General features: G+C 48.5%; 1 protein-coding gene across 3 annotated transcripts in view; it reads right to left on the bottom strand.

Annotated features, from left to right (window-relative positions):
* The window catches only part of NCAM2 (neural cell adhesion molecule 2), a 301,463-nt gene that overhangs the window by 5,076 nt on the left and 274,230 nt on the right, over positions 1 to 22,157 (bottom strand). For 2 of the 3 annotated variants that reach the window (XM_038766071.1, XM_038766072.1), the window contains exons 14-16: positions 20,896 to 21,017; positions 16,614 to 16,794; positions 3,450 to 3,654 (exon numbers count right to left, since the gene is read on the bottom strand). In XM_038766071.1, the coding sequence (XP_038621999.1) occupies positions 3,450 to 3,654; positions 16,614 to 16,794; positions 20,896 to 21,017 (508 nt within the window). Of the gene's footprint in view, positions 1 to 3,449; positions 3,655 to 12,038; positions 12,471 to 16,613; positions 16,795 to 20,895; positions 21,018 to 22,157 lie in introns of those variants that run through there. The other variant, XM_038766073.1, reaches the window with a different exon arrangement.

Here is a 22,157-nt window from a genome sequence, read left to right as displayed (position 1 = left end):
GGCTCACATCTTAAAAGCATTGTTAAGGTCCCGTCACCCCCAAGAGACCTTCCTCAATTAAGCCCTCTTTTCCCCGGCTCGCTCTCCTTTCTGCATCCTCTACGCACTTCAATCTGTGACTGTTGAACACGCAATAATCGCCACAGCCCCAACACCACACCATTTCTTTGTGAACAAGGAACGTGCCTGTGTCTTGTTGTACCGTCCTCTCCCAAGTGCTTAGTACAGCGCTCTTTACACAGTAAGCACTCAATAAATATGACTGAATGAATGAATTTGTGGACATAGCTTTATAACGCATATTATAAATTACTTATTTATCTGTGTTGTCCAGGCACTTGGATTTGTGACATTTGATATTCGCCCAACCTCAGAGCACTTATGTACATATCTTCAAGTTTTATATTATAAATTACTTTTTCAATCTTATTAACGTCTCCCTGCCCCCTCCAGACCGTAAGCTCATTATGAGAGGGAATGTGCCTAGTTCAGTTGTAGTGTACTCTCCTGAGAGCTTAGCACAGTGCTCTGCACATGGTAAGCACACAATAAATACCACCGATTGATTGATTAATGCTGTTTTTGCAATTAAGCTAGCAAGGACAGTGGCACAACTTATTGATTTCCTTGCCGATTCAACTCTTTCCAAAGAACGACTCATTAAAAGAATGAAAGCAAAGAAAAAAAACAAAACAAAACAAAAAAAAACCCAGGTGTATTAGGAAGAAATGAATATACAAAATGACCATTCATCCTGGGGTCTTTGGGTTCTAAATCGCTGCTGCTTATTATGTCTTATCTGTTTGGCTTTGTGGGCTAGTGGGAAGAGCAGGGGGGGAATCAAAGAGCCCTGGGTTCTAATCCAGCCTCCACCGCTTGGCTGCTATGTGCCTTGGTTTCCTCACCTGGAAAGTGGTGATGAAATAACTGTTCACCCTCCACCTTAGACTATGGAACCCACGAGGAATTGGGATCGTGTCCGACCTGATTACACTATATCTACCTTAGGGCTCAGCACCTCATAGGTAAGTACCATAATAATCATCATCACTGTTTAAGATCTGATTCCCAAACAGACGGGGATGGTTTAATCAATCGTATTTTTTGAGCACTTACTATGTGCAGAGCACGGTACAGAGCATGTAAAGGAAGAGAGGTATGCTACGATTTGAGAAATCTTAAAAATGCTTACACATTAATCGCATAAAATGTCAGCATTTCCTCATGTCTTCCATTTAGAATGGGCCTTATATAGTCTGACACAGGAACATATGTCATCGACCATTCGGGCTCTCCCATTCACGGCAGAAAACGGTTTCAGAAAACCAGGAGAGGGGACCGCTTCTGGGCAAGCTAATTCAAACGGGGGGCGGCCCTCCGCCAACGGAAATGTTTTCTGTAGTCTACTCGACGGCCCCATCCCCCACTGGGACCATCTCTTCCGCCTTTGTTTCGAGCAATTTACATAAAAGTAATTTGGATCCGAAATCGGCGAGATGCGTTTCGATTCGCCGGTTCACATTTCTGTGACGGACCAATATATATTCAAATGCTGGTGGCGCTCTCCTGCCTTCCTCCACCCACGCCCGGGGACGCCCGGAGTTGTGGTTATCCCGGCGGGAGCCTTAGGTTCACCTCCAGGACGGGGAAGGCGAGTTGGGCGGTCCTCCTCCCCGATCAGGAGGCCCTCCCAACCCATCTCTTCCCTCCATCGATTTTTCCCTCAAACCTACCCATCACCTACGACCCCTTCTCCGTCCCGAGCCCCGTGAGCTGACGACGGGCTCGGATACTGATGGCTCCACATGAGCTCACCGGATCCAGGAATTTCCCGCTGGATTTCTGCCCTCGGGGAGATTCCCGTCGCTATCTGGGTGTCTGTGGTGGGTCAGGGTTGACGTCAAGGCCTACTGACAGTTTGGGCCCAGAGAAATGACGGTCCCGCCCTAGGGGGAGAGGGCCAAGCAGGGAGGCGGGAAGCACTTTATAAAGCTTTCAGCGCTTGAGCCAGGGAGTCCTGGGTTCTAATCCTGGCTCAGACGCAGCCTGCTGGGTTTTATGCGTGGAGGCCTCGGGCCCCCCCCGACTCTGGGGCCTCGAGCATGGAGCTACTGACCCAGACCAGACCAACCACGGGGGTAGCAAGAGGACTTTTCAGGGAGGCGGACCGGTGAGCTAAACCAGAAATAATCTTTCAATTTTTCAACCAGTGGTGTTTCCCAAGAGAATGGAGGGCCCAGCTCCATGTTTCACCAGAGGTCTCCTCAAACGGTAGAACATAAGCTCCTGGAGGGCAGGGATTCTGCCTCGTCACTCTATCATATTATACTCTCTCAAATGCTCAGTACAGTGATCTGCACACAATGGCCTATATTTATTAATTCAATCATATTTATTGAATGCTTACTGTGTGCACTGTACTAGGCACTTAGGAGAGTACAATACAATAAACAGACATTCCCTGTCCACAATGAGCTCACAGACTAGAAGGGGGTAATATAAGATCCTCAAGGGCAGGGACTGTACCAACTCACTCTATCCTATTATCCTCTCCCCAGTACAGCAGAAGAGAAGCAGCATGGCATAGAGGGTAGACCATGGGCCCAGGAGTCAGAGGACCATAGGTTCTAATCCCGGCTCTGCCACTTGTCTGCTGTGTGATCTTGGCCAAGTCGCTTCACTTCTCTGTGCCTCAGTTACCTCATCTGGAAAATGGGGATTGAGACTGTGAGCCCCCTGTGGAACAGGGACCGTGTCCAACCTGATTTTCTTGTATCCACCCCAGGGCTAAGTACAGTGCCTGGCACATAGTAAGCGCTTGAAGCAGCGTGGCTCAGTGGAAAGGAGAATGAGCTTTGGAGTCAGAGGTCATGGGTTCAAATCCCAGCTCCACCAGTTGTCAGCTGTGTGACTTTGAGCAAGTTGCTTCACTTCTCTGTACCTCAGTTACCTCATCTGGAAAATGGGGATTAAGACTGTGAGCCCCCCGTGGGACAACCTGATCACCTTGTAACCTCCACAGCGCTTAGAACAGTGCTTTGCACATAGCAAGCGCTTAATAAATGCCATCATTATTATTATTATTAATAAATACCATTCATGTAATTGTATTTATTGAGCGCTTACTGTTTGCATAGCACTGTACTAAATGCTTAATTATTACCATTATTATAAGTGCTCAGTACAGTTCTCCGCACACACCAGGGTGGGGACCGGGCCTACTATCGCACTATACCCTCCCAAGCGCTCAGAACAGTGCTCTGCATGTGGGAAGTATTCAATAAACACCAGCGACTGGTCTGTGGTCCTGGCGCCGGGCCCGACGGAGAGAGAAGGGCAGACCAAAAGCCGGGGACCATCGTGTGGAAGTCGTACAATTCTGAACCTTCTCAATGGCTCTGTGGAAACCAGCTCCTTTCTCACGCGCCGCCTGGGACCAGGCTACTCACAAGTAGGCGGCCTTGCCCTCCTCGAGCTCTTTACTCTTCCCGCTGGATCCGCTCTTTTTCCCGCAGATCCTCTTGGTGATGCACATAAGCAGGCCGCATTGCCGGACGAAAAAGCAGCTGACGTCGGTGACCACCAGGATGAGGAGGAGGGCGGCGACCCCCAGCCCTATCACCGCCCCGAGGCCGAGCCCGTTGAAAAGGGTGTCTTGAAAATAAACACACGACAACGGGTCTCCCTTCGGTCAAACGGAAATACGATACCCTTATTCGTTCATTCGGTCGTATTTATCGAGCGCTTACTGTGTGTGGGGCACCATACTAAGTGCTTGGGAGAGTGCGATAGAATAAACAGGCACGTTCCCAGCCCTCTGTTCTCCCTCCCTCAAACTGGGAGCCCTGAGGGGGATCAAGGACTGTGTGTGACCTGATGGAATCGTACCTACTCCGGTTCTTTTTTAAAATTTTTTTTTAACGGTATTTGTTAAATACTTACTATGTGCCAGGCACTGTACTAAGCACTGGGGTAGATACAAGCTCATCAGATTGGACACAGCCCCTGTCCCACACGGGGCTCGCAATCTCAATACCCAATTCACAGATGACGGAACTGAGGCCCAGAGAAGTCAAGTGACTTGCCCAAGGTCACACAGCAGACAAATGGCGGAGGTGGGATAAGAACCCAGGCCCTGTGTTTCTTAGGACTGTACTCTTTCCACTAGGCCAAACTGCTTCTCTTAGGCCATGCGGCTTCTACTTTTGAGAAAAGAAAACTGTCATTTTCAATGCAGGACCGGCAAAATCCAGTGCAAGTAACATCTCGAAACTGTACATGAGATGAAGGAAAGAGAAAGGTCCCATCAGCCACTTACCTTGCAAAACTTGAAGACGACCCAGACCCTAAAAAGATTTTGACTTCCGGCAACTCCTCAAATGTGGGTTTGCCCCAGAGCCTCAATCCAGACCTGATTTTGTCGAACAATTTTCCTCAAAGGGTCCCAGAGTAGACTGTAAGCTCCTTGAGGGCAGGGGTCAGGTCTATCAACTCTACTGAATTATACTCTCCCAAATGCTCTGTCCTGTGTTCTGCACACAGTAAGCAGCGTGGCCTAGGCGACAGAGCACAGGCCCGGCTGGCAAGAGGATGTGGGTTCTAATCCCGCCTCTGCCAAATGCTTGCTGTGTGACCTTCACTTCTCTGTGCCTCAGTTTCCTCAACTGTAAAATGGAGGCTCCCCTTCTCCCTCCTACTTAGACTGCGAGCCTCTAGTGGGACTATTTTTATTACTTCATGGCACCTCACAGACTGGCCCCCACAAGTTCTTCCACTGGCCAACCTAGGTGTTATCGTACACAAGAAGGGGGAATGGAATTTATCTATCAATCCAACAATTGCATTTATTGAGCACTATGTGCACAGCACTGTATTAAGCGTTGGGAGAGTACAAAACATCGGAATTGGCAGACAGTCCCTGCCCATGTCTGCAACAATGATTGACTGACTGATGGCAGTTCTCTGTGTTGAGGAAGAAGGAAAACAGTGAGCTCCAAGAAATTCCATCGAAACGATAAAAAGTATCGACGTGCTGAGATTTAACTAATGCTCTCATTTTTGAAAGGAAAAAAGTTAATTGGAAGGATCCTAATTGTTTTAATCACTGAGATGTTTTTCACTGTCACTGCTTGCATCCCGGGATGAAATCAACAAAAACAAATTAGTTGTGAGGGTTTGAAAGCGGCGGATTGCCTTACTTCAATCATTTTATTCGTCAGAGAAACCTCGGGGAAGCTTCAAATCAAATTATTCTTTAGGTTCCAGGTAAGTAGTTACAGATGCTGAGTTCATTAAGCAGCAGTCGCAACAACAAAACATTGATCGTTTCTAATTTGGGCTATAAAATGGAATCGAATTAGAAGATAATTAGGAACTAAGATTGGAACCAAGGAACAATCCAAACGGAGAAAACTCTGGCTTTTATTTCTATTCCCCTGAGGCGATGGGACTTTGAAATCTGACTCGGAATTTCATTTACCATTTTCCAAATTACAATCTCTGGCAAACAAAGCCATCCGAACGGACGAATACGGATGGTCTCCTTCTCTGCCCCATGCGGAGCAGACTAGCAATAAGCCGTATCCAACTGAAGAAAAGAATACATTTTCTCTGCTCTATTACCACAAATCTATTTCCCAGGTCCGTTTGGTGTCCTGGATTTTAATTTGTTTGCTTTTCCCGTACACTGAAGAGCATAAAAATTCAGGTAATGGGGTTGGTCGGCGGGGTAATGTGTCAACCTAGTTGGGAAGACGTATTTTGAAGCAAATGTTTCAGGACATAGCTGGGAAACAAAGGCGGCGATTTCTTAATCCACCAGTTTTGTGGTAGGGCCGATGATAATCCGTCTCTGCCACAGCAGATGCAATATTCTACTATCTCACAAAGCTCTTTCCTTCCGCCTGGCCTCACGTTTCCTGAGGGCTCCGTATTTCACGCAAGATTTCTGGGACTGTCCTTATTAGACTTATTTCTTTCTTTCCCACATCTTACCTAAGGGCCACCTCCTCTTTTTCCCATCAGATTCTCAAAATCGAGCCGTTTCCTGCAGCGCTTAGAAGTGTTTGGCAGATAGTAAGCACTTAAGTATCATAACAACAATAATAATGATAACGATGATGATAATGCCCTCTGTGGCAACTGGGATTCAGAGAGGCTGATATTCTAGCTTCCAAAATTTGCAGTGAATCTCACACTAGCTTTCCCTACTTTCCTGGGAAATACCTCACTTTTCCATCATTTTAGTCATTCAACAACACTTGAAGTGAAACAGGAGTCTAAAATTAGCCCTGAAAGATTTCCACAGCCCACCTAATAATAATCATAGTACTAATAATGGTATTTGCTAACCGCTTACTATGTGCCAAGCACTGCTCTAAGCACTGGGGTAGACAGTCCCTGTCCCACATGGGGCTCACATTCTTAATCTCCATTTGACAGTTGCAGTAACTGAGGCCCAGAGAAGTTAGCTGAAGCAGCATGGCCTAGTGGCAAGAGCTTGGGAGTCAGAGGATGTGGGTTCTAATCCTGCCTCTGCCACTTGTCTGCTGTGTGACCTTGGGCAAGTCACTTAACTTCTCTGTGCTTCACATACCTCATCTGTAAAATGAGGTGTAAGACTCTGAGCCCCACGTAGGACAACCTGATTACCTCATAATTCCTTGCATTACTTAGAACTGTCCTTGGCACATGGAAAGTGCTTTACAAATACCACAATTATTATTATTATCATTATTACTTGCCCAAGGTCGCATAGCAGACATGTGGTAGAGCCAGGATTAGAACTCAGGTCCTCCTGTCTCCCACTGGATGCTTGAAGCTCAGTGGTCATGAGGGCATCACGATCTCACAAGTACGAGCGGCCGGACGTAGCCCATGTCCCGTGTCGGGTTCACAGTCTTAATCCCCATTTTATAGATCAGATAAATGAGGCGCAGAGAAGTAAGGTGACTTGCCCAAGGTCAAACAGCGGACAAGCATCCAGCGAGTTCACGACGAGATGGGAACGTGAGATGAGGACAGAAGAGGCTTCATCGGTAATAAAGAAAACACAAAAAAGGGAGCTTTTTGACAGTTTTCTTTATTACAGAAATGGAGACACAAGTACACAAAACGGAACACATGCTGACGGTTACAAAGGGGTCCATACAGAGCGTTTGGATAGACACAGGAGGATGACTCAGACGATACATTTCGGGGGCGGGGAGAGGGGCACAGAGTTTCGGAGGAGGAAGCGGAAAGGTGAACGAGTGCTGTTGAACATGATCGGAAAGCAGAAATCGACATGATAGTGTAAGATGTAAGGCAACGGGAGGTTTGAAGAGAAGAAATAAAAAGCTCAGCTCTGGCCCGATTTTGGGCCACATCATTGAAAGCATCGGGCCCTGAGGATAATGCTAACTGTTACATGTTTACTATGTGCCAAGCCCTGGGGTAGACACGAGGTAATTAGATTGGACCCAGTCTCTCTCCCTCAAAGACTGCTATGTCTGCAGTCAGAGTTCAGAAAAAAATCCCTGAACAGAAAGCATCCAAAACGACCCTTGGTATCGCCGCCGGAACACACTTAAAGGAAACCATTTGTAATGAGCTCCTCAGAGGCACTCTGAATTTGAACTGGTATGGATGGTATTTTTTGAGATAACTGCCTGCTGGAGAAACGTTGTTGGGAGTAGAGAGGCTACACAGGCGAAAGATCACAAAAAGTTTAAGAACTTTGGAATGAATCGTGCAGACGTAAATTGGCTCACATTTACATCAACGCCAGTTGAGATTTATCTGAATGGATGGATGGTATAAATTAGATAAAATAAGAGTACACAAAAGGACATGAACAACAGAAGTATTCCTGGAGGAAAAAAAAATGTCTCTCCAGATCAAACATTAAAATCCCCGAAACTGTTCTGGCACACGTATTTTTTTTTTTTTAATCAAATATGGTCTTTCCATTGAGAACAAAAACAAGGCAGTGGTAAGTTAGGAAGAGGGATATTTGCTTGGTTTCTCCCAAAGGCAACGAGGCATTCTACCGCTCTCCTAGTTGGGATTTACCTGTAGGATTGTGGAGAGAACTTTTGGGTATTGCTCATCATGCATGTTGGGAGTTTTCATCATCCTCAAAAATAAAACATGCCTGTCTACCATTTTCCTCAGCTTGGCAAAATCCAACAAGACACACCTGCTCACACTGGCTCGTTGTGGGCTGAATGTTTTTGTTTACTGTTGTATTATACTCTCCCAAGCACTTAGTACAGTGCTCTGCACCCAGTAAGTGCTCAATAAATATGATTGAACAAATGAGCACTGTGAGAAAAAGAAAACCCTGTCCATGGGAAGTCAGAGATGCACATCCATTGGGATTCTTCCCGCCACCATCTTTAGGGGTGGATGATGCATTGGAAGAAAAAATGGTCAAATCATTTCTCCAAACAAACCAGGGCATTACACTGATTGAAGTGGTGAATTGGGGAAAATATTCAGTTATTTTCTGAGGCTGTCTTGCCCATGCGTGTTGTACAGAAAATTTTCGGTAAAGATACAGGAGGGTGCTGGAAGCCAGGATTTCCTCAGCATCAACATTTAGTGAAATAAATCTGTTTTGTACATCAAAGGCAAACAGAAACCCCCTATGCTCCTACTCCAAACAACAGATGTTCCGCCTCGACAAGTGGTGGAAAATTGTCCCCTCAAAGTATTCACACAAAGCACTGTGGCATTCGAACCGCTCTGGGAAATAGGAGCTGATTTATTTGATGAGCACTTCCCAGTGACAGTGATAATGCTTGTCTTTCACCCTGAGAAACTAAGGCCTACTGGCTAACGATGAGTAAGCAGGAAAGCAATGTAGACTAGAGGAAAGAAACCGGGCCTGGGCAACAGAGGATCTGGGTTCTAATCCCGACTTTGCCACCCAGCCAGGCGAGTCACTTTACTTCCCCAGACCTCAGTTTCCAAACCTGTAAAATGAGGGGGTTTAAAACCCGTTCTCCCTCCTTCTGAGAATGAGAGCTCCACGTGGGACAGATCGAATCGACCCCAGCGCTTAGTAGACTGTGTGGTACCCCGTCTGCACCCAACAAAACACACTAACATCACTATCAGGAACGATCCTGCACCCTGATAACCTCCGACTCTGGAGTCGGGAATGCTGGCATCACGTGACCTCAACTCTGGCCAACCTTCCTGTCGATCGCATGTTCTGAAAAATAACCCAAATGACATCCAGATTGCCGGGTTAAACATGCTGAATGCATGACCACCTCTCTCTCATTTTCTCTCAGAGGGACGTATCTGTCTTCTGCGGATTAGGCTGAGTGAACAGCTCAGGCTACCTACCGTGATCGCGTTGGAGGCGCGATCGAAAAAAATCAAGCGGTCATGGGGAAAGAAATCCACCTGCAGACTGCCCCACTTGAGGAACCCCCGAGAAATTTTCTGAATGACTCCAGGGGGAGGCCCTTTGATTCACTGCTTGCCGACTCCCACGGAATTACGGGTTTCTGTGTGACCTTTATCATTTTACATCTTTATTCACAGAGCGGAACTTTCATTACACATAATGGCAAAGTGAAATGAGAAATGGCGACAGTAATAGCTAGTTGAATTCAAGAAGCAGGGAGGTACGGCCTAAATAAGAACAAAAATCTGTTTTGCCTCTTTTGGAATTAGGGAATGCAAATAAGGGGGGTCTTTTCACAATCATTCTGCTGCCACAATAAATTATGCCTAATTGGAGATAAGAAGTGAAACCTTAACTCAAACCTAAACTCAAACTCAAAACACGTGACGCTAGCTGCCCGCCATGATTCGAACGACCCAGGTATTTTTGGTGGGAAAATCCCGGTTAATGTAAATCCGTTGATGGGGAAAGGATCAACACAACCACAACGTTGTGAAATTTACACAAAAGGGCTGGTGGGGATGCTGCAACCATGTGACCCTCACTTCAGAAGTGAGGTCGAGAGACTGATATGGGCGGGGGAGAGGAAGTTGGGTCTTATGGGGTGAGCAGGGGAAGGGATAATAGTTGTAGGGGTCACCGAGGTCCAATGGGGGAGGCAAGAAAATAGCCACTGGTTGGAGCCTTCCAGGAAAGAGGGGATTCCCCAGGGACGGAGCCTGGAACCAGTGGTCATCTAAGGAGAGTCACTGGCCTAGTTGGGAAAGCAGCCCGACCCAGATGCCAACATCCCCTATGGGACAACTGGTAACCTCTGAAAGGTCACTGTGGGTTCACAAGGCCAAGGACCCAACTCCTCTTATCTCCAGAGGGTCCCATGGGGTACAAGTGAGTCATGTGGGTGGGGTTTTCCCATCTCTCCCATTTGTTAGTTTGGTCTGTCACCCTGCCCCAAAAATGGATGGACACTGAGTTTTAACAGGGGAAGGACGGCTGTGCCGTTTCCTCTGACAGGGTTTTAGGTGCCAGGACGGGGGAATGGAGGAGGCTGGGGATCCCCTCCTACCACGAGCGACTCCAGGCTGCAGCCATGAGAGGGGGATTGTGACATGCCACTGAGCCGTGGGCTACCAGGATCATCGACAGTTTGTTTCATGTTGAGACCTTGACTACACGCCAAACAGGAAACCAGTTATCACTCCAATAATCACCCTAACACACAAAACACACACACAGGCTCAACATTACACCGTTACGAAGGCCAGGCTGACGTGCGCGTGAAATCTAAGTCCTACAACTTCACTGGTCATCCATTTTAAGCTAAACATCCCCCGTCCTCTTCCTAGGGTCAAGCCTTATTGCACACATCCTACTCTTCATCCCGAAGAACCTACCGTGAGCACAATCTACATGCTAGGGAACATCATCTCTCCTACCCCGACTATCCGCAGACCACCAATTTTCAGGAGGGCCAGTAAAACATTTTCCCGTCAGCCAAAACGAAAAGGCTATGGATCTGAACAAACCAACAGGATCCAAGGATCACGGTCTAGGTGAAATCTGGTTTGACTTTTCATAGTGAGTCACGTTGGCTGCAGCCATGCTGTGAGATCCCCAATTTGATCACGTTTCTGGTGGAAACCCAGTTCAGTCAGTTGGTTACGTCAATGGTATTTATTGAGCACTTACTGTGTAGAGAGCCCTGTACTAAGCACTTGGGAGAGTAAAATGTAGCAATAAAAAGATACTTTCCCTGGTCACAGAGAGCTTACAGTCTAGAGGGAACTTGACTTCACGCATCCACGATGCCTGGAGCCATTGTAACTTTGGTTAGAAGTCACATAAGCCCAAATGAAACCCTTCCCCATATGGAGAACCGTTATGAGCTCCACTTCCCAGATGCTAGCCACGGCTTTCCGAGGAATTCTTTTCTCTGGCTAGGGAAGCCCTTCCAGGCTCGTCGGGGCCCAGGAGCCCCGGGGAATAGACACGGGTCCACTTGGGATTGCATGTCCTCGGTGGCCAGGGGCATAACTGAGGAAATGACTGCTTCAGGAGGGATATTTACACTAAGGCTCCCATTGCCTCCCCGAATAATTCTCTCTTGTGTCGACAACCCTTGGACCTGGGCACGGGAAAAATGGCTGCTTCTCTCCCCAACTGCAACGACCTTATGGAAGGGCCTTGCCGGGGCGAAGAGTTACTCGGGTAGTGACACCCAGAACGGCACCAGTCTGAAGAGTTCGCCCGTTAACACTCAAATGGAAATTGCGTGGTTGGCGAAGAGAGTTGCCATGGAACACACTGGGGAAGTCTTTCGATTCAATCACCTCAAGGCCCCAAATGGAAAGCATGGAAATCCATCAATCTGTACCATAAAAGACCGGTTATGCCTGTTATATAGAGATGCAGATATTATTGGGGCGGGCGAGGGAGGCCAACTGGAGAGGAGGGTTGTTGTCAACTAGGGGAGAACAGACAACCCGAATGACCTAGGAAGCACAGAGAAATGACTGGGCTGTCCATCGGGACAGCCCCTCTAGACTACAAGCTCTTTGTGGGCAGGGGATGTGTCTGATTATTGTTCTACTCTCCCAAGTGCTTAGTGCAGTGCTCTGCACACAGTAAGTGCTCAACAAATATGACTGAATGAATGAACAAATGAACAACAGGAAGACAATGCCATCGCTGACTTGGGGAAACAGGGCATAAAAGACATGGGAGACAAGTCACCCATCTGATATCTGGAGCCTCCACTCCCGGCTGGCTTTTATATCTTTAATTCTTTAATTGGGTTCCCCGGGATGATGACGGGGAGGATTTTCGGAGCAGTGGTAAACCTTTAACGCTATCCGCGACGTGGAAAAGTCGGATCACTACTTGGATCTGTTTTCCTTTCGCCGTGGAGGGGTGAGGAGGGAAGGGGAGGGGGAAACATCGTCCAGGCCTTACTGGCTAGATCCGAGCATGCATGACAGACTTATGGCCAGAATGAAAGAAAACCCAGCCGCGTTCAGCTGCCACGACTGGCTTCCATTTCCACCTTTATTTGCTTCGCAGCAGCTAGCTTCTGCATGGATGAAAATCGTTTCGGAAACAGCAGAAGAGCAAAGCGAGGGAGAAAAGGGGGGAGAAATGAAAGGCGTAAACATAGGAAATGAAATCAAAGTGAAGGCCAAAGCGACAGGAGGAAAGGAAGAAAACAAGAGAAAAAAGAATTAATGCCACATTTCCAAAATGACATTGACCATTACTTACTAACAGAGACTCGGCCATGGGACACCACTGTGGGTCAACTGTTGGACAGGATGCTCAATTCTGACACGAGCGGATTGGGGGGCTGCATGGGACGGGGCCCCCCGTCTCTCTGACAGGAATCTCGTGTGTTGCGGAGGCGTAAGTGGCCTTAACACTCATCCTCCATCCTGACTTTTTTTTTTTTTTGGTGGTGTTTGTTACGTGCTTACCATGTGCTAGGCCCCGCACTAAGTGCTGGGTAGACACAAGGTAATCCGGTTGGAAAGGGTCCCTGTCCTGCACTGGGCTCACAGTCTTAATCTCTATTTTACAGGTGAGTGAAATGAGGCACTGAGAAGTGACTTGCCCAAGGTCATACATCAGACTAGTGGGGGAGCTGGGATTAGAACCCAGGTCCTTCTGACTCCCAAGCCCGTGCTTTATCCAGTAGATCATGGAGGCAGTAAATAGAGCCGGGCTGGGGGCGGAGACATCTGCTCTTGGTCGCTCAGGCAGGAATTTTGGGGAGGTAACGAACCAGGCCACCACTCCTGATGGGACGGGGCTACCGTTCCTAGTGGGACAAAGCATCGCTCTGACCCCCACTAAATTTCTAACGCCTCACGGATGCGGATCTTCTCTCCAATGAATAAACAGCACACCAAGATGACAGGGACCCCTCTGGTCCATCCAGTGGCCTTCCTTCCGCTGCCAAGGCCCTTGGATCATCCCAAAATGGTGGCCATCAGGTGGGAGTTGGGGAGGGGGTGGCAGACCTTGCCAAGTCCCTGCCAGGCCTGGGAGTCTACCTGATCTGCATTATCGATGCCCGTAACTTCAGCTGGTCGATCATATTTACTGAGCGCTTACTGTGTGCAGAGCACTGTACCTGGAGCCTGGGTGAGAACAATGGAACGGAAGACGCATTCCCTGCACATGAAGAGCTTACAGTTTAGAGGGGGAGGCAGACATCAATATGAATAGATAAAATTACATTTATTTGGACATGTTATGTCCAAGATATAAGATATGGACATAAGTTCTGTGGGGCTTTGGCGGGGCGGGGGTCACAAGATACACGGCAGCTATGGCAGAAGTCAGTACCCCGTTTTATCTTATTTTTTCTGGTATTTGTTAAGTTCTTTGTGTCAAACACTGTTCTAAGCCCTGGGGTAGGTATAGGTGAATTGTTAGACACAGTGCCCGGCCACCACGTGACACACAGTAGAAGTAGGAGGGAGAACTGAGGCACAGCAAAGTGAAGTTACTTGCTCAAGGTCACACAGCAAGCAATTGGCAGAGCTGGGATTAGAACCCAAGTGCTCTGGCTCCCATGTCCCGGCTCTTTCCACTAAGCTACGCTGCTTCGCTGTTTCCTGGAGGATGGTAAACTCTGGGGCCGGGAGAAGAGAAAGGCAAAGGGAAAGTGAGGACGGAGTCGTTGCTTTCTTTTCTTCTGCTCAAGAATTCGTAGCTTCTGTCTGTGAATTTTCCATCTAGATGTTTGGAGCGATGGAAAGCAATCCCAAATTCTTCCCTTACTCACCCCTCCCATAACCGCACAGCACTTAAGTCCATATCCATAATTTCTTTACCTATATTAATGCGTGTCTCCGCCTCTATACTGGGAGCTCGTTGTGGGTGGGGAACTTGTCTACCAGCTCAGGTTGTACTCTCCCAAGTGTTTAGTTCAGTGCTCTGCACACAGTAAGCACTCAATACCATTGATCAATTAGCAATTCCCCCAACTCGGCCCCACCCCCAACAGTGGCCATCTTGTAGAGTCCGCTGTTCCCCACCAGCAAGCCTGGGGTGTGGAAGTGGGGGAAGGGTCCGCTTCAGGCCCAAATCCTCCAGATGAGAAGCCAAAGCACGAGATTACCAGGCTCCGGGTCACCCCGGACGAGTCCTCCCCGGGACAACCTGTGGCATCGGCTTCCACATCTGCTTCAGAGGCCTTCTTCTGGATGTGCCGAGCCACCTCCGCCAGGGCATGTGCCTCCACCACATAACTTGGACAAAGCACAATGGCTGGGCCAGGGAGCATTCTTCCCACTGCACGGGTCTGTCCCGGTACAACACGGTTCACGAGACGGCGCTGGGCGACTTGGTGTAAGGAAGACGCATTTGTGCACAGGCACATGTCGGTCAAGGTGTTGCAATGCGATGGTTCTGGGCCTCTGCCTCAATCTCCTCACACCATCACTTCAATTTACCAACGACTCATGCTGGTGACTTCCCTCTTATTTTTAAATGGTATTTGTTAAGTGCTTCCTACGTGTCCAACACTGTTCTAAGCACTGGGGTAGATTGGAGTGAATCAGGTCAGGCACAGTTCCCATCCCACATGGGGGTCACAGTCTAAATAAGAGGGAAAACAGGAGAATCGAGGCCCAGAGAAATGAAGTGACCTGCCTGAAGTCTCACAGCAATTGGCAGAGATGGGATTGAAACCCAAGCCCTGACTCTCCGGACCGTGTTCTTTCCACTAGGCCAAGCTGCTAGTACCTGGCTTGGAACTCCCTCCCTCTTCCTATCTGGCAGACGATCACTCTCCCTACCTCGTAAGTCTTATTAAAATCCCATCTTCTCCAAGAGGTCTACCCCGATTAAGACCTCATTTCTCCTACTCGCTCTCCCATCTGCACTGCCAATACACGTGGGACTGGACCCGTTCAACACCTAAATTTCACCCCACCGAGGCACGTAAGTCCCTACCAGAAGCTCAGCCTTCCCTTCCTGTTGACAGGACGGGAGCCATCACTGGAGACCAGGGCTGCGGAGAGGGGCGAACGAGGTGGGACGTGACTGATGAGATGGTTTCCTACAATGCCCTCGAGTCTGGCTCTTCTGAGGCATCTGTGGGAGTTTCTGGACACCCGAACCCTGGCCAGCGGCAGCCACCGGCTTCACAAGGCGGTCAGAGCCCCAACCTCAAAGACACACACGGCTGCTTATCTGAAACACTGTCGCAGATAATCGACAGGAATTTTCCTCTCAAGCGGAAGCGCTTGGGCGGAAAAACCCGATCCTCCCCTCTTGCCTTTCGAACTCCAGCAGGGAGTCCACATGGACAGGGAGAACTTAAACGTGAGCTGTCAAAATTTACAGCCATTGGGGGAGGGTTGATGACATGTCCCACTGCACTTCAGGAGATCCAAAATGGCAGAACCTAGAACCATATGTGATTTTCTTTTCAATGGCATTTGTTAAGTGCTTACTATGTGCCAAGCACTGTATTTAGCACTGGGGTAGATAAAGCTAATCCAGTTGGACATAGTCCCTGTCCCACATGAGGTCAAAATCTTAATCCCCATTTTACAGATTGGAGAACTGAGGCCCGGAAAAGTGAAGTGACTCGCCTGAGGTCACACAGCAGACAAGTGGCGGAGTTGGGATGAGATGGAATTAGAATTCTAGCCAGAGCACGTGGGTGTGAACAACAGCGTTCTGGAGAGCGCCGTTGACCAGTTTGGCTTTTAATGCCCTGCAAAGGCAGAACAACTAGGAGATGGACACCAGGATCTAATAATGATAATATAATAATCATTATGCTATTTGTTAAGGGTTTACTATATGCCAGAAACTACTAAACACAGGGTTGGAACAAGCAAATCGAGTTGAATACAGTTCCTGACTCATGTTGGGCTCACAGTCTCAATCCCCACTTTACAGGTGAGGTAACTGAGGCCCAGAGAAATGAAGTGATTTGCCCAAGGTCACACAGCGGACAAGTGGCAGAGCCAGGATCAGAATCCATGACCTTCTGACTCCGAGGCCCGTGCTCTATTCACTACGCCATGCTGCTTCTGTGTGGACAATCTTTGATATTCAATAAACACGCCCCATCCAACGCGTTCTTGAACCAAAGAGGGTGCACGTTTGCGCCGCTCTGTGTGACGAGGGTGGCCAGATCCCCGAGACGCGAGCCAAGTAACGGGCCGGATGCCTTGAGGCCTTCCCCGCTGGGACTTACCTTTGATGATGCTGGGCTTGGGCGGCATGCTGAACTCGTAGAGCGTGGGCTCCGAGAAGCCCAGCCGGTTGGCCGCGGAGATCTGCACTTCGTAACCCATGGTCCACTGCAGATGCTCCAGGATGATGTGGTCCCTAGTGCCCTGCACCTTCTTCTCCAGCCACTGGTCTTCCTTGTCTTTCTGTAAAGGCGGAAGGATCCGTGTCAGTAGTCAACGACCAGACCGTTCCCCGGTGCCACCCCATCAGGACTTTGGGGTTTCAGCCTAAGGGGGCAGAAGGGCATGACGGAAAGAGCCCCGAGCAAGGGAATCAGAGTAATAATAATAATAATAATTGTACTTGATAAGTGCTTAATTTGAGCCAAGTGCTGTTCTAAGCGCTGGGGTAATAATAGTAATGATGGTATTTGTTAAGCGTTTACTATGTGCAAAGCACTGTTCTAAGCGCTTGGGGGGTACAAAGTAATCAGGTTGTCCCACGTGGGGCTCACAGTCTTAATCCCCATTTTACAGATGAGGGAACTGAGGCCCAGAGAAGTTAAGTGGCTTGCCCAAGGTAACACAGCTGACAAGTGGCAGAGCCGGGATTCGAACCCACGACCTCTGACTCCCAAGCCCGTAGATACAAGGTCATCAGGTTGGGCAGTCTCTGTCCCCCATGGGGCTCACAGTCTTAATCCTTATTTTCCAGTAACTGAGTCCCAGAGAAGTGAAGTGACTTGCCCAAGGTCATACAGCAGACACATGGCGGAGCCTGGATTAGAACCTAGGTCCTTCGGAGTCCCAGGACCAGGCTCTAGCCACTACAGCCACGCTGCTCTACCACATTTCAGGGAGCGGCAGCATCCATACGGGACAGGTTACCATCTTGTACCCTAAATCCCGCAAAGGATTGCGGGGGGGGGGGGGAGGTCCTTTGTGGAGAAAGAGCGAGCCCCCCCCAAGGTAAAGCAACTGAGATCGGGCGGCCACCTTTCAGCTGAATTGGAATTTGGCAAGCACGATGACAGTTACAAGCTAAACGGAGTTGGGAGAGTAAATTTACAATCTAAAGTGGTGATGTTTCTTCTGCCTCCACTGGACCGTGCTTGAGGTGTTGATTCTATTTCCTCTCCCGAAACTGCCCAGCGTGCTGGGGGCTTGGAGGAGCAGCTTCTTCGGATGGGGTTTGAAAGGGTCGAAAGCAGGTCGAGGTAAGTTGGGGAAACTTCACCACCGAGTCATGGTGGGGGTGAAGTGCGCCTTCTGTGACTCCATGTGACCCCGTGGAAACTCTGCCTCCCCAGCTCTCAATGCCTTCAGCTCGGAATTGCGATCGGGATTTAATCTCCTCGGCCATCACTTTGGCACTAGAAGGATTCTGGGGGGAAAATTCCCGCATGCACCGTGCCAAGTAATCTCATTTTATTTTGTGTTATTTGTAAAGCCTTTCCTATGTGCCAAGTGCTGGGGTAGATACAAATGAACCTGGTTAGACACAGTCCCTACACGGGGCTCACGGTCTAATAAGTAGGAGGGAGTAGGATTGAGTCCCCACTTTACAGTTGAGGAAACTGAGGCCCACAAAACAGAAGAAGAAAAGTTGCCCACGGTCACACAGGAGGAATGTGGCAGAGCAGGGATGAAAACCCAGGTCCTATGACACTCAGACTGATACACAGAGCCCAGCCCAGGAGTGGCAATCCTCTCCCGGGGCCAATTGCCAACAGGATGACAGTGGCACCGGGAACAAATGTCCCAGCACACCATGCATTAACACCCACCAGGACCCCTCTTTCGTCCTTGGCGGCAGCGGCCCCGAGGCCTAGTGACGGTCCAACGCTTCGACGGTCTACGAGCTCTTCCAACTTTAATGAATTCATCGTTTTAATGAGCTGAGCCAACGACCTTGTCCACTGCATCTGTTAGGGACACATCTGCTATGCCTACGGAGCTCATCCGTTGTCCCCGGGGAGTTTTCTGGGCATAAATACAGTCTCCCCTCGCCTCAGATACATCACTTGTGGTCGTTTCTACATTCCTGGGGCTCCTCGGACACCACTGCAGCAAGTTGTAGCAGCAGGATGCTCACATCAAATGTAGCAGCAGAACTAGATGAAATGGAAAATATCCAGGGCTCTCTTGTTTGTTTTTTTCCCCCAGCACTGAGGTCGGATGATTCTTCTCTCTCTTACTCATGTCTCTGTCTGAACAGCAGCAAGATGTAGTGGCTAGTCAGGAGGTCATAATAATAGTAATAATGATGGCATTTGTTAAGTACTTACTATGTGCAAAGCACTGTTCTAAGCGGTGGGGAGGTTACAAGGTGATCAGGTTGTCCCACTGGGGGCTCACAGTCTTAATCCCCTTTTACAGATGAGGGAACTGAGGCTCAGAGAAGTTAAGTGACTTGCTCAAGGTGACACAGCAGACATGGCGGAGCCGGAATTAGAACCCATGACCTCTGACTCCCAAGCCCAAGCTCTTTCCACTGACCCATGCTGCTTCTCAGGTCATGGTCATGGGTTCTAACTCTGGCCCTATCTATTGTCTGCTGTGTGGCCTGGGGAAAGTCACTTCACTTCTCTGCGCCTCAGTTACCTCATCTGCAAAATGGGGCTTGAGACTGTGAGCCCCATAGGGGACAGAGACTGTGTCCAACCTGATTTGCTCATATTCACCCCAGTGCTTAGTACAGTGCCTGGCACAAAGAAAGGGCATAACAAATACCATCATTATTATCATCTGACAAATCACAGTCCACCCAGACGTTCCCTTCTACATCTTCTGGTGCAGACTCTCACATCCCCTGATGGCCACAATAACTCCTTTTTTCATGCTATTAGTTAAGCACTTACTATGTACCAGCCACTGTACTAGACACTGGGGTAGCTAGAAGATAATCAGGTTGGGCAGAGTCCCTGTCCCTCACTGGGCTCACAGGCTCAATCCCCACTTTCCAGATGAGGTAACTGAGGCCCAGTGAAGTGACTTAATCATAATGATGGCATTTATTAAGCGCTTACTATGCGCAAAGCACTGTCCTAAGCGCTATGGAGGTTACAAGGTGATCAGGTTATCCCACAGGGGGCTCACAGTCTTAATCCATATTTTACAGATGAGGGAACTTAAGTGACTTGCCTAAAGTCACCCAGCTGACAATTGGCGGAGCCAGGATTTGAACCCATGACCTCTACTCCAAAGCCCGTGCTCTTTGAGCCACGCTGCTTCCCTGAAGCTTTGTCTGCTTCCTTGTCACACAGCAGACAAATAGCAGAGGCAGGATTAGAACCCACGTCCTCTGCCTCCAGAGGAGACAACCACAAAAGGACTCAGCTTCATCCTGTCTGAAAAGATGCAGAGCAAAGTGTGGGATGTCGAAGAGTTTCTGCTCTTTGACTTCCCCTCACTCTGCTGCCCCTCCTGCATTTGTGCCTCTGTTTATTGTTATTTTGTACTCTCCCAAACGCTTAGTACACTGCTCCGCACATAGTAAGCGCTCAATAAATACGAAAGAATGAGCGAATGAATCAACAGAACTCTGCCACGTAGCTGTTACGTTTCTAAGGTGGGGGGCTGAGATAAGTCCAGACCGCACGGTCACTGCAGGCAGGGAAGGTGTCTACCAACTCTGTTGTACCGTACTGTCCCAAGCGCTCAGTACAGTGCTCTTCCTGCAGTGAGCGCTCAATATATGCCATTGATGAAAGGTGAACCGTCTTCACAAGGATCCCCTTAAGTTTGAGCCTCTCCCTGGCACGATGGATTTTAGAATGTCGGGATGTACTGCGCCAAACTGATCTTTCCTACATTTTCACGCCGGTCGAAAAATCACGTTGAAAGTGACGGAAAAGGATGAGAATCAGATACAAGAAACACCTTCCTGAATAAATCCAGAACCTCGCGACGGTGCGCGCTGACGAGATTTTGGCGAAATTACCGCCAACAGACATCATCGACAAAAGGCTAATTGAAATATAAATCAAATTAACCCCAGGCTACCGAGGCAGCTTCTGCATCGTGAAGCGAATAATCCTCCCCGAGCATGTGCGGACCGCTCGCTTTCACAACGGGTCCCTAAGCCGCCGGCACGCTCGAAATGCCTCCGCTCCCCCTGACGTTGTTGAGGAGGGAGATGGAGGGTTTCCTTGGCATTTCACTCGGTGTTCCCAGTCGACGGGAATAATGAACTCTAGGCGGGCTAGTTCCCTGTCGGCGTTACCCTAAGAGCAACTTGTTCAAGCCCTTCGGCCGGAATTAACGGTTGCTCGCGCCCCCGGATGTCATGTGCCGCCTACTTACACTTCGGTACTTCACGATGTATTCCAGGATAGGGGCTCCCCCGTCGTCTTGCTTCGTGATGCTGAGCTTGAAGGTCTTCCCACTGCTGGGCTGGCCGTGGATGGAGGGGGGGCTCGGTTCACCTAAATGGAAAACAATAATAATAATAATGATGGCATTTATTAAGTGCTTACTACGCTCGAAGCACTGGTCTAAGTGCTGGGGAGGTTACAAGGTGATCAGGTTGTCTCACGAGGGGCTCACAGTCTTAATCCCCATTTTATAGATGAGCTAACAGGCACAGAAAAGTTAAGTAACTTCCCCAAAGTCACACAGCTGACAATTGTGTTACACTTCATGTCCTGAGCGCTTAGTACAGTGTTCTGCACACAGTCAGTGCTCGATAAATGCCACCTACTGACCAGAGAACATTGTTGGGGCTTTATTTGTTGCTACTGCTCTTCTGAGAAGAGAAGATTTAATCTGTGTCACCTGCCATTCCCCGTTTCTGTCCAACTCTCCGAACAAATGACCGTGTATAACAATGGCAAAATGAGCTCAGCTAGACAGGTCTACAATCAGTCAATCGTATTTATTGAGCGCTTACTGTGTGCAGTGCACTGGTCTACACCTGCCCCAACCATGGTCAACTCGTCATTATTTGTGTGTCCAGTGGAGACTACTTATCACATCCCTAATTCCAGCCCAGGGTACTTCACGATCATTCCGTCCTCATTAAAACCCAACCAATCAATCATAGTGAGTGCTCACAGAGCACTGTATTAAGTGCTGGCAAAAGTACAACACAACAACAGACACATTCCCTTCCCCCAAGGATCTTATAGTCTCGGGGGGCTTTAGTCTTTGAAGCTCAGCAACCTATTCAATCAATCGTATTTATTTATTGAGCGCTTACTGTGTGCACAGCACTGTACTAAGCACTTGGGAAGTACAAGTTGGCAACATATAGAGACAGTCCCTACCCAACAGTGGGCTCACAGTCTAAAAGGGGGGGACAGAGAACAAAACCAAACATACTAACAAAATAAAATAAATAGAATAGATATGAACAAGTAAAATGAATAAATAGAGTAATAAATATGTACAAACATATATACATATATACAGGTTCTGTGGGGAAGAGAAGGAGGTAAGATGGGGGGATGGAGAGGGGGACGAGGGGGAGAGGAAGGAAGGGGCTCAGTTTATTCCTGCATGGACATGGTGCTATAGCTAGTAAGAAATAATTAGGGCATTTGGGAAGTGTTTACTATGTGCCATGC

The sequence above is a fragment of the Tachyglossus aculeatus genome, chromosome 24 (assembly GCF_015852505.1).
Source record: "Tachyglossus aculeatus isolate mTacAcu1 chromosome 24, mTacAcu1.pri, whole genome shotgun sequence".
Taxonomy (NCBI): Eukaryota; Metazoa; Chordata; class Mammalia; order Monotremata; family Tachyglossidae; genus Tachyglossus; species Tachyglossus aculeatus.
The sequence above is the reverse complement of the archived record's forward strand: the minus strand, read 5'-3'. Positions and strand labels throughout refer to the sequence as shown.